Source organism: Zeugodacus cucurbitae, chromosome 2 (assembly GCF_028554725.1).
Source record: "Zeugodacus cucurbitae isolate PBARC_wt_2022May chromosome 2, idZeuCucr1.2, whole genome shotgun sequence".
NCBI lineage: Eukaryota > Metazoa > Arthropoda > Insecta > Diptera > Tephritidae > Zeugodacus > Zeugodacus cucurbitae.
Window position 1 is genome coordinate 3,912,275 of NC_071667.1, and position 12,037 is coordinate 3,924,311.

At 35.4% G+C, this 12,037-nt stretch overlaps 1 protein-coding gene and 1 long non-coding RNA gene across 7 annotated transcripts in view; one reads left to right on the forward strand and one right to left on the reverse strand.

Annotated features, from left to right (window-relative positions):
* The window catches only part of LOC105221546 (A disintegrin and metalloproteinase with thrombospondin motifs gon-1), an 87,250-nt gene that overhangs the window by 20,202 nt on the left and 55,011 nt on the right, over positions 1 to 12,037 (reverse strand). Inside the window, exons 1-2 of one of the 6 annotated variants that reach the window (XM_054235920.1) lie at positions 7,214 to 7,542; positions 5,501 to 5,641 (exon numbers count right to left, since the gene is read on the reverse strand). The exons of 2 other annotated variants lie outside the window; for them this stretch is intronic. In XM_054235920.1, coding sequence (XP_054091895.1) covers positions 5,501 to 5,536 — 36 coding nt within the window. In that variant the 5' untranslated portion in view covers positions 5,537 to 5,641; positions 7,214 to 7,542. Of the gene's footprint in view, positions 1 to 5,500; positions 5,661 to 7,203; positions 7,543 to 12,037 lie in introns of those variants that run through there. 3 more of the 6 variants (XM_011198607.3, XM_011198608.3, XM_054235921.1) reach the window with 3 other exon arrangements.
* Positions 7,981 to 12,037, forward strand: part of LOC105221550 (uncharacterized) — a 34,814-nt gene continuing 30,757 nt past the window's right edge. Inside the window, exon 1 of the long non-coding RNA XR_008472804.1 lies at positions 7,981 to 8,329. This is a non-coding gene — a long non-coding RNA (uncharacterized LOC105221550). The remainder of the gene's footprint in view (positions 8,330 to 12,037) is intronic.

Genomic DNA, 12,037 nt, shown 5'->3' on the forward strand with positions numbered 1-12,037 from the left:
AATGAAATTATCCCTCTTCTTAAACATTTTTATACTCTCGCAACAAAAGTTGCTAAGAGAGTATTATAGTTTTGTTCACATTACGGTTGTTTGTAAGTCATAAAACTAAACAAGTTAGATATAAACGAGTTATATATATCAAAATGTTCAGGGTGACGAGACGAGTCAAAATCCGAATGATTGTCTGTCCGTCCGTGCAACGGATAACTTGAGTAAAAATTATATTTATATAATATTCTTAATGAAACTTGGAACACATGTTCTTGGACCGTGAGACGGTTGCTTTCGAAAATGAGCAAAATCGGACCACTGCCACGCCCACAAAATGGCGAAAACCGAAAACACATAAAGTGTCATAACTTAGCCATAAATAGAGTTACGGAGGTAAAATTTGGAATAAAGGATCGCACTAAGAAGTGGCATATTTGGATGTAATTTTTTTTGGAGAAGTGGGCGTGGTCCCGCCTCCAAATCGGTTATTTGTATATATCTCGCAAACCTCCCATACAAAGGTTATGTTGAAAATTACTAAAAGTAAATTTTACAGAAGAAATTGCAGATGGAAGCTGCACTCAGATATTTTTACAAAATGAAAAATGGGCGTGGCATCGCCCACTTATGGGTCAAAAACCTTATCTCAGGAACTACTCGACTGATTCAAATGAAATTCGGTATATAATATTTTCTTGACACCCTGATGACACGTGTAGTAATTTCATCCATTTTTCGGTTCACAACCACGACAACTTCCTATGTCACTCAATTTTGAACACCATCTTATTCCTTCACTTTATAATATATACATAAGGAACCAATGAAGACAGCGAAATAAAACTTTATATAAATACTGTATATGATCTGTGGCATCACTAGTGAAAAAATTGTCGAAATCGGTCTATGACTTTGCAATGTCCCGGATATCGAATTTGAAAAATTCAGTGCCCCATTGAAATTTTTCACCGAAAATTTCAGTAAATCTCTCAGATATTTGAATTTAATTCAGAGAAAATATTTTTCTTCTAATTGTGTAACTTCCACTAGCTCTCATATAACTAATTATAATTTATACCTAATTTTATAATTTTCAAATTGGGTCAAATTGTGTGTTATCTTAATAAAAATATATCAATAAATTGCGAGAGTATAAAATGTTCGGTTGCACCCGAACTTGGCCTTTCCTTGTTTAAAATATTTTTTCTTTGTTAAAAATATTTTTATTTCTTAAATACAGAAAGCAATAATTATTTTTATATGCAATCAGATGTTTGTTGTTGTTAGTGTACAGAACTAGATATGTATGCAGCTGGCTAAAAATCACAAGTATTTTTCAAATGCGCGAAATAATACAATGAAAAGTCAGCACAAACAGAGGAAAAATCGCTCATAAAAAGTGCACAAAAATAAATAAAAACGATTTTTTTAATTGCCACAACAACAAACACAGAGTGAATTGCTTTACCACAGGCGTGCAGTGTGCGAGAAGTGAAAAGTGCGTGGCGGCAAGCGGTTCGAATTGCAACTCACGCGCTTTTATTGCGATTTTTGTATGCAATTGTTTTTTACTTTTTCAGTTTTGCCTTTGATAAATATAGTTTAAATTAGAATTTTACGATTCACACACTTCTTGCTTCACTACTGGCCAGATCCAAATTAATGCGTTTGCCTTCGCCGAAGTGATACAGTTCGTACCGAGAGCTGCGTGGCTCATATTTTATGCGTTCTGTTCTGTTTATGCATTTGTGGCATGCCTCAGTGCAAAAACAATAAGCATTAATTGCCAGCAATCTGTTGCGCTTGTACAGCGAAGTGGCTGTGAGTGGGTGTGTGGAGTGTTATGCCTGCAATTAAAATCGATGCAGTTTGAAGAGTTCATTTGTTTGTTTAGCGTTAGAGAGTGTCTGTGTGTGAGCGTATTAGTTATTAGTAGTATTAGACATGTGCGTACTATAGCGGTAAATTGTCTATATGACTGTATCTACTATTAGTAGTTGCACAGTAAAGGAGTACATGGTTGCCCAATGGTTCGAAAAAGCCTGAAGAGAAAGTGAGCACCGAAAAATGTGGGTTTTAAACTGCAGTCTCACTTAACCTCACAAAGGGTTTTTAACGCAAAATATTAAAAAAATATGGGTTATTTCCATACATTCAACTTCTTTCAAGTGATTGCCTCTTATTTTTGAACATCTACTGTAATACTACTTATTGTTATTTTATTATTCTTTCTAAATTTTGCCTTGCTGACACCATATTGCGTGCAACTTGCCACTACGACTGCATTGCCAGTATCTAATGCCGTTATTATTGTTGTCAGTACTTGTTGTTGATATAAATGTTAGTGAAATAGTTACGACAAAAGTGCGTGCTCGCTGCGCTCTGCTGCCCACATTTGTTGGCATTTGTGTGTGTGTGTTTGCATGAGTGCGTTTGTGCGTGCGCTTGCCTAACCTTGAAATGTAGCCAAATGATCGACGATAAAATTTTTAATTTAATGAAATTGTACGCCTTCACCTCGTATGCACAAGGCACGATTCAATTTCTGTCTGAGTATTTTCAGTTTCATTTTCCTTTTTTTGAATTTAGTAAACAAACTATAATAATTGCGTTCGAGCAGATGTGAGTCATTAAAATTGTGAAAAATAAACTTGTGTCGAAATAAAAAATAAAACTTTAGATGTGGCGAATTTTTTTCGTTTTTTTTTCTGGGCGGTAATCACTCGCAATCGGTACAAAAACACTGTCAGAGTCGGAGTAAATAAGAATTTAATCTAATGGTAATGGTAATTCATAACTCTAAAATTATGTAAACATGCTATTATTAATCTCTGCGATTTTGAGGCAAGGATTCGGTTCTAAGAGAAATTTTTGAGCATATCTATACTTAGGCGATCCATTTTTCACGATCCGCTAGGTCAAGGAAGGTTAGGTTAGGAGACTGATGCTTGCATTTAAGGTCGCGGCGAATCTCACTTGGGCCTTTAGAAATGCTGGTCCTTTGTGTTGCCAGATTGCATCACTTTTATTCATATGGCGCGTGCTTTAATATCGGTTGTATATAATATAAAATCGTTAAATTCAATAATCATGCCATCCTCCAAAAAATGCCACAATTCAATCTATTTCTGCACTAATTTATCTGACTGCATCGGCATTTAGTCAATAAATTAGCATAAAAAAGCGAATTGTTTATGCCAAAATTGTTTATGTGTGTTATTTTTTAGCTCTATGCCATGTCTACTATTTAGTTATCTAAGGAAAACAGTGCAAAAAGCGTTTAAAGATTTTTTATGAATATTTATTTAGTTCTTTTTTCGCAGTTTTCCGGCACGTTTTCGCAGAAATTCGGTTTTTTTTTCTATTGCATTGTTTTTGTAGCAAAATTCAATATCAAGTTCACGTAAATTATTCACAGACGAGTTAATTATATAAACAAAATTAAATAATGTTAAATGTTCTTGCCGTGCACTTGAAAGTGATTTTTATGGTAAACTATAACGGAAGAATTACTTTACGCACACATGTGCGCCTACAAAAATACCTTAAACGCTCTTAAATAGTTTTTGGCGATTAAATATGTATCGTGCATCGTTTTGTTGGCAAATTCACGCTTCGACTGTGCTTAACTGTAACACCTACTAATTTGCTGCTAATTGTATGTTATGCGAAATACTTTGACCAGTTCAAATTCAATTCCACCGGCCGCACACACACGCAACGTTTGTATGTATTGGCAAGGCATGCTGCGCGCTAAACGCTGTCAGTCATAAGAGCCACTTTGTTTACACGCTCATACCGGTACTGCCTGTGGCTGCGCAGTGAAATTACGCTCGGCTATCATTAAGCGTATAATTTGCTGGAGGCCAAGAGCATGACTCCTTACTAATTGAACACGTTTGTATGTATGTTCATCTATATGTGTGTGTGTGTGTGTGTGTGAATTTGCTAGCTCGTGGCTAAAAAATTGGTATAATTATGCTTTGCTGCAATCAACAGTTGTGTGGCGCATTTGTTAGCTTTTGAACTTTTTTTTTTAATTTTTTTAGCATTTTAAACGAGCATTTCAATCTGTGCTTAATTGCCAAGTGCAAGAAAGTAAAATTATAGTTCCTAGCACATAAATGAAATTGTAGCGTGAAAAGTCAAACGAGTTGTGATTACTCCGCTGTTTAGCAGGTGTAAGAGGTATAAGGTGCAATAATAGTTAGTTACGTTCTTGTTAGCACTAGGACTTGATATTTTTAGTAAATTTTTCGTTTTATTATTTACAAGAAAACCTTAAAGCACTTTAAGGCAAATGTTCTAGTGGAAATATGGTTTGATCCACATGCCTTTCATCTATGTAAAGTCTGCCGTCCAGCAAAAGATTATGAAACAAAATTATTTTTAGCTTGAGTTAATAAAACAGAGAGCAGCAAGTGTGTATATTAAGCACATTTATTTTGCTTTAATATGCATTTGGTATTTGCTGGTTTCTTAAGCCCATTAGCATGGTTGTTGAAATATTTAATATGCCACCTATTGATATTTGATGGACAGATTTATGGTTCGTTGCTTGAAAGAACATTTCATGTAAATATGCACGAGGTGTCGGTACTGAAATATAAAAATTCCGAAAAATTCAAATACCAAATTCCAATACTTTTAAATAGTTTGTTGGTAAGGTGTACAGCGAATTATGGCAAATATTTGTTTCACCTCAGTATTAAAAAATTAACATTTTTTTAAATCAAAAGTGAACTAAAATTATTTAGAAATTTTACATAGCTTTTCGTAAAAAATTTTGGTTGAATTTTGGGCAAGGGATTTGTAGTGGTCGAATGATCGAAGTTCTTATGAACGCCTTCAGCACGTTTATAGGGTTGTCACAACTAAATTATATAATAGCGGGTGATTAAGACGATTTTCTAAAAATAGTTTTATATATTTCGGTGTAGCATTTTTTGTAACCGTTTAAAAGTTTTGTGTAATGTGTCTCACGGCTTTATATAACTAAACATAGTCGATTTACATATTGGTCTACAACTTTGCTTCCGTTTCCGTTTTCCAATAGATGTCTCTAGGGTCAAGCGATTAAATCGATTAAATCGTTTTATATAGATCTTGGACATTTGTGTCAACATGAATCCAACACAATATTTGTAGAGATCTGTTTGCATCCCAAACTTATTCTCAACTGAAAATGTCACTTTTTGAGCCTGATTCTCGACATTTGCACGGAATACACATGCTGCCAGAAAGATGGTCAAAAGTTGTAGCTAGCGACGGCCAATATTTTGAATAACTTTTTTGTAACCGTTTTTATACAAAAAAGCCTTAAATTTACAAAAAACGGCGGAAGCAAAGTTGTTGACCTAATATATGACCTGAAGTAGTTTACTAACAAAATATAGCAGTAAATTATCTAAATTTAATTGCTTAAAATCAGATTTTATATAAAGGGGAATAAAATACTTAATAAATAATCAACTAAAAAAATTTAGTTAGGATATGAATTATTTCTTACCGTTTTTGTGCGTTCGATGAGGTTGCAGATAACCATTTTGTTGAATTAATTAATTTTCGAAAATTTATTATATATGCCAACAGTCAATCAAATAATCACTCACTCAATGTGTGGCAAATTTAAAAACTATCACTGATTTATCTTATAAGAGCAAAACACACTAAATTGGGTTTCAAAGAAATTAAATAAAATACACAAAATTAAATTTTTGATTTATTCTTTGGTTTACGCAGATTCATAATGTGGCACGTTGTGGATTGTTTTTATAAAAAAAATAAAACACATACAAAAAATTTCGACATTATGCAGTAAATTGCAAATTTCTCTATGATAATATTGGTGATTTTATATTTTCTTATTATTAATTTATTTAATATTTAATTTTATTAATTATTATTGTTATTGCATTGACTAACTTTTTTTTCTTAACGCATGTCAGAATAAACACTTCCGCCGAATACGAATGAGAAGATTATTTTGTTTTGCTTACTTAAGTAGCAGCTGGTAACCCTGCTCATATTAATTACTAATTTTTTTAACTATTTATTTTCAATTATTGAAAATTTGTTAAATCAGTCAAGAAAAAAATTAATAATTAGTACCTGCTTTATACGCTACGAAAATAATTTTGTAAACTCCAAAAATTATTTAATAATTGAAAAACTTTAAGAAGCACTTTATGGATTATAAGCATAATAATTGTTTGCAAAAATATGTTTTATTATACATTATTTATATATTAAATTATATTTATATAACTGATTTTTTTTTAATCTATGATCACTGACACTTGTTGACCTGCGCTATGAAAAACAAGATAAATTTCTTAATGCACTCATAGACATGCTTGAACAATGCAATATGCACAATAAAAACAAGAATAAAATCAGCAACAACAAGAACATCACTTTATACACCTATAAAGCGAAACAATGGAATTTTGATATTGAAATTCCACTTGAAACGTTCAACGACTCGTTTGCTTTCATTAAAATTTCCATACATCATATTTTTGAAATTTATTGGCAATATATGTACCACCATTTTTAGAATTTGTTTGTTGCTTTGATATTTGGTGGTTTGGTTTATTATGCATTATTTTTATGGTTTTTTATTTCGCTTGCATACGAGCTGAATTCAAAGCGTGGGCATATATTTGATAAGCAATAAAGTTTAAGTATTTTGTGTTTTTAAAATGGATTTTTTAGACACAGTTCATTAATTATTTTTGATAAAATAAAATTTAAATTTTGAAAAAATTGAAATAAATGCTGCTTTAAGAGGTAAAAACACTTTGAAATGCACTCAAAACAGAGTTGCATAAATGCACGTTAAAATTATTAATGAAGTATTCTTTAATTTGTACTTTTATCTTTCAACTGATTTATGGAAGAAATATATTTGTCACACCAGTAGACACTTATTAAGCACTTTACTTCAACGACCGTTTAGCACAAAACTTTCACGTAGCAAACACTGTTCCGCAAGTAGCCCTAAACCACACGTCGCGACGAGGTCATTCAGGAAGCGCTTGCACTTAAGCACCATACTTTTTAAGATCGTAAACACCATGCACTGTCGAAACACTCCTTCGTGTGTGCAAGAGAAAGCGTTAAGAATTATTAACGGTAATTGTTATGCCGTAAAAACACTACGAAACCACAAAGTGCCACAACATGTACACTATAATTCACAACACGCACAAACACCAACCGTTTAACCAGCGACAAACAACTCGACAGCGATAACACAACAGCGTTGAAGACGTCAACACGCATGCGCAGCTCGTATACTACAAGCCAAACACACACCGAGGCGAAGGTAAAACATAGAGTGTACACACGCGGACGGAGCTGTTGTGGATACGCCTGCGCAGCGCCGAGATTCCTCAACGACTGAAAGTGTCAGCCACAACTGTTGGCGACTCAACACACGTCAACATATGTTGTGACGCAAGTGTGTGTGTGCATGAGCGTGAAACAACAGCAGAAAATGATTGCTGGTGGTGGACTGTTGACTGGACTGGTGGATTGGCGAATGCAAACTGTCGACCAGCAACTGACAACTGACTTTAGCTGGTTGCGACAGTCAACGCAGTCGCAGCACTGCACTGCCACACACTCGAACACAATTGCCGTTGTTGTACTTGTATATTCTTGGCCTGATATTAAATTCTTTGTTACTGGTACATAGGCTGTCTGCCCCGTTGTTGTGCTTACAGTTGTTGTCATTGACACTGAAATGCGAACAAAGTAATGGCACAGTGATCCAACTCGATGGGAAGAAATGTTCGCACGAATACACGACAACAACGCAAACAACAAAGAATGGCATCGTTGCTGTTGCAAACGAAGGCTTACAGTTGAGCTGGCAGGCTGGCTGGCATGCGCTGTTCTCCAGGGCCCAGACGAAGCAACGAAGCACAAGCTACCAACCAACTAACAAAACCGAACAAGCGGCAAAAGAACGAACGAGTCAATTCAGCTGCAAATACAAACGGGCCAACAGGCAGCTCAGAACCAGTGGATCTTCCTCAACGCAATTTAGTGTCTGGTAAGCAAAAGAAAAAGTAACATAGTATCAAAGCAGCGTTGATGAGCGCTGCTGCGACGTAGTAGAATGTGGGTTGAGTTTGACAACATTTACCGTAAATACCTACGGTATTGCCACTAGACGCAGACAAAGGAGTGAGAATTGTACCCACATACCGCTGCAGCATCGTTTACTGCTTCAGTGGAGGAGAAAGTATGCAAAGAGACAGTTTCAGAATCGTTTTAGTGATATCGAGTTGAACCTTAGGGCAATGGGAGCATTGTAGAGGTGATAAATGTAAGTATCTTTTTATTTTTAAGGAGTTTATATAGATTCTTACAATATTCGCGTCGGTTGTGAAAAGATGTGTTGGATGTAGGAAGTTGCAAATGGGTGTTTATTGAAATCATCGAGGTACACCTTATCACATTTCTTTTCGTCTACATATAGTCGCAAGCAGTTCCTGGAATCATGTTAGAAATAAAATATTAAAATAATTATTCTTCGCAGCTGGTGGCAATACAATTGTCATTCCGATTAACTGTTGTAATTACAATCACTGTTGACTAAATTATAACTGGATTTACACTCACTATATATTTTAGGAATCAATTAAAAATTTCTTTCTAACGAATAATCGCTTTATATTACAAGAGAAATGCGCAAGTGAATTCAATTGAAAACCATCAATGAATCATACATATATTAATGGTGAACAAGAATACTCGGGGATTACCAGATATATTTTTGGTGAAACAACATTCAGATTGTCATATTACTCACCTCAACAAATTAGAATGGAATTCTTGGGAAATCCAAACTAATTTGAATAAATATTATGGTAAACGAGAAATGCAGCCAAATGAAGTCGACTTAAAGAGATGGAGAGAACAGGCACACTTAGAATAAAAATTATATATATTTATATATATATGGGACAAGCCCATATTCCCAGATATTCACCATTAAAACGCAATCAAGGAAGCATAAAAAAGTTCAACCCTTTGAGTTTAATAAAGTAGCAACCCACACAAACCAATAAATTAACCACGTTCACCTCAACGAACCCTCAGCGCCGCCTACTCATATGCATGGAGAAGCTGCAATTTGCATCTCTCTGCACGTGTTTGCATGTTTGTAGGCGCTTATTGAATGTGCGCTTACTCTACAAATATTTATGTGCATATGTATGTCTGTCTGTATGTATGTAAAGCACACAGCGATGAAAGATGAACGACTTGTCTTCGAGTAAATAAACGCCAGACGCATGACAGACAGTCAGTCAGACGGGAAGGCAAACAAAAAAAGCCAATTTTGCATGTATGTAAAGGGTGATTTTTTAAGAGCTTGATAACTTTTAAAAAAAAAAAACGCATAAAATTTGCAAAATCTCATCGGTTCTTTATTTGAAACGTTAGATTGGTTCATGACATTTACTTTTTGAAGATAATTTCATTTAAATGTTGACCGCGGCTGCGTCTTAGGTGGTCCATTCGGAAAGTCCAATTTTGGGCAACTTTTTCGAGCATTTCGGCCGGAATAGCCCGAATTTCTTCGGAAATGTTGTCTTCCAAAGCTGGAATAGTTGCTGGCTTATTTCTGTAGACTTTAGACTTGACGTAGCCCCACAAAAAATAGTCTAAAGGCGTTAAATCGCATGATCTTGGTGGCCAACTTACGGGTCCATTTCTTGAGATGAATTGTTCTCCGAAGTTTTCCCTCAAAATGGCCATAGAATCGCGAGCTGTGTGGCATGTAGCGCCATCTTGTTGAAACCACATGTCAACCAAGTTCAGTTCTTCCATTTTTGGCAACAAAAAGTTTGTTAGCATCGAACGATAGCGATCGCCATTCACCGTAACGTTGCGTCCAACAGCATCTTTGAAAAAATACGGTCCAATGATTCCACCAGCGTACAAACCACACCAAACAGTGCATTTTTCGGGATGCATGGGCAGTTCTTGAACGGCTTCTGGTTGCTCTTCACCCCAAATGCGGCAATTTTGCTTATTTACGTAGCCATTCAACCAGAAATGAGCCTCATCGCTGAACAAAATTTGTCGATAAAAAAGCGGATTTTCTGCCAACTTTTCTAGGGCCCATTCACTGAAAATTCGACGTTGTGGCAGATCGTTCGGCTTCAGTTCTTGCACGAGCTGTATTTTATACGGTTTTACACCAAGATCTTTGCGTAAAATCTTCCATGTGGTCGAATAACACAAACCCAATTGCTGCGAACGGCGACGAATCGACATTTCACGGTCTTCAGCCACACTCTCAGAAACAGACGCAATATTCTCTTCTGTACGCACTGTACGCATTCGTGTGGTTGGTTTAATGTCCAATAAAGTAAACTGAGTGCGAAACTTGGTCACAATCGCATTAATTGTTTGCTCACTTGGTCGATTATGTAGACCATAAATCGGACGTAAAGCGCGAAACACATTTCGAACCGAACACTGATTTTGGTAATAAAATTCAATGATTTGCAAGCGTTGCTCGTTAGTAAGTCTATTCATGATGAAATGTCAAAGCATACTGAGCATCTTTCTCTTTGACACCATGTCTGAAATCCCACGTGATCTGTCAAATACTAATGCATGAAAATCCTAACCTCAAAAAAATCACCCGTTAGATAGATAGTGGGTTGCAGTTTTTGCAAAAAACGCACGCCAACAACAACACATAAAATGATCGTTAGTGCCTGTATGCAACGATATGTAAATACGAGTATGTATGCATATACATATACACAGTGCATATTTGCTTAGTTGTTGTGTGTGTGTGTGTTTGTAGCTTTGGAGCCACTTGAACCGGGAAGAAATGAAAGCAGATCATAACAGCATTTTTCAGAGCATCAACAGCGCCAGGCATCAGGCAGCTGTGAAACGCAAGCAAACGTGCTGCTTACTGTACATTGCACGGTCAGTAATAAGGCAGAAACAGAAGATGGTTGATGGAGAAAGAGTGCAGCGCGGAGTGGGGCTGAGTGACACGCAGCTGGAAGGACAACAATGACGCGCAAACGTTGTTGCTGTTGTTGTTGAGACAGTTCCATTTCGCTTTAACCTCTTTGTTTGATGCATGCATTTGTCTGTTGTAGTTGTAGTAATTTTATTATTTCTTCTTTGTTGTGTCGTGCAGTGTGTTAGCGTTTTATTAATCGCTTTTTATACACAATTTTTATACAATTAATAATTTTTTTAATTTACGGCAGCGTACAAGTCTTTCAAGTGAGTGTCTTTGTTATCAGATTGCGCGTTATTTTATATATTTTTCCAATCAGTGGGTATGCTTGTACTGTACAAATAGTGTTTGTGTGTGTGTTGAAATGTGTGCCTTTAATTATTTATTGTATATTAGTGCTGGCTAATTAAAGCTCGAGTGATTATATTAGCTACTTGAATAGTGTCTGAAATGCTATTTAAAAGGCTTGATCGGATTCTTAGTGACTCGGTTTCAGCTTGGTTTCACTATCCAAGTTCATGACCAGCAATCAATAGATCGTGTGTTCAAAATTATGAAATCTTTACAAGGTTCTACTGAAATTATTCGAAGTAGATTTCTTGAGGCCAGACTTTTGACTACGGCATTGCAGGCTTCCTCTTACTCTTACTCTTTTGATAATCGAAAAAATAGAGCAAGCGATTTTAGTTTTGACTCCAAGTTTGTAGAAATCAAAGAACTACATTATTGTTTGTAATACATTTTGACAGCTGTCATAATGGAATTCATTTCATATTTATTAAAAATGACTTATGTTAAACTGATCAGTACATTATGTATGGCTGAAAAGAAGCGATGTGTCTTCTCTGCGGTGCCAGCACACACGCAGTCAATATCCGTCAATTCACAGCCGCAGTAAAGAGTTAAAAGTAAAGCAGGCAAGACAATATCAATATTCCACTTAAAAAAAGGAAATAATTATTTACAGAGCAACAGGAAAAAATATTCTATATGAGCAGAAACTAAAAATAAAATGCCAAACAATTCGCAGTCATTCAA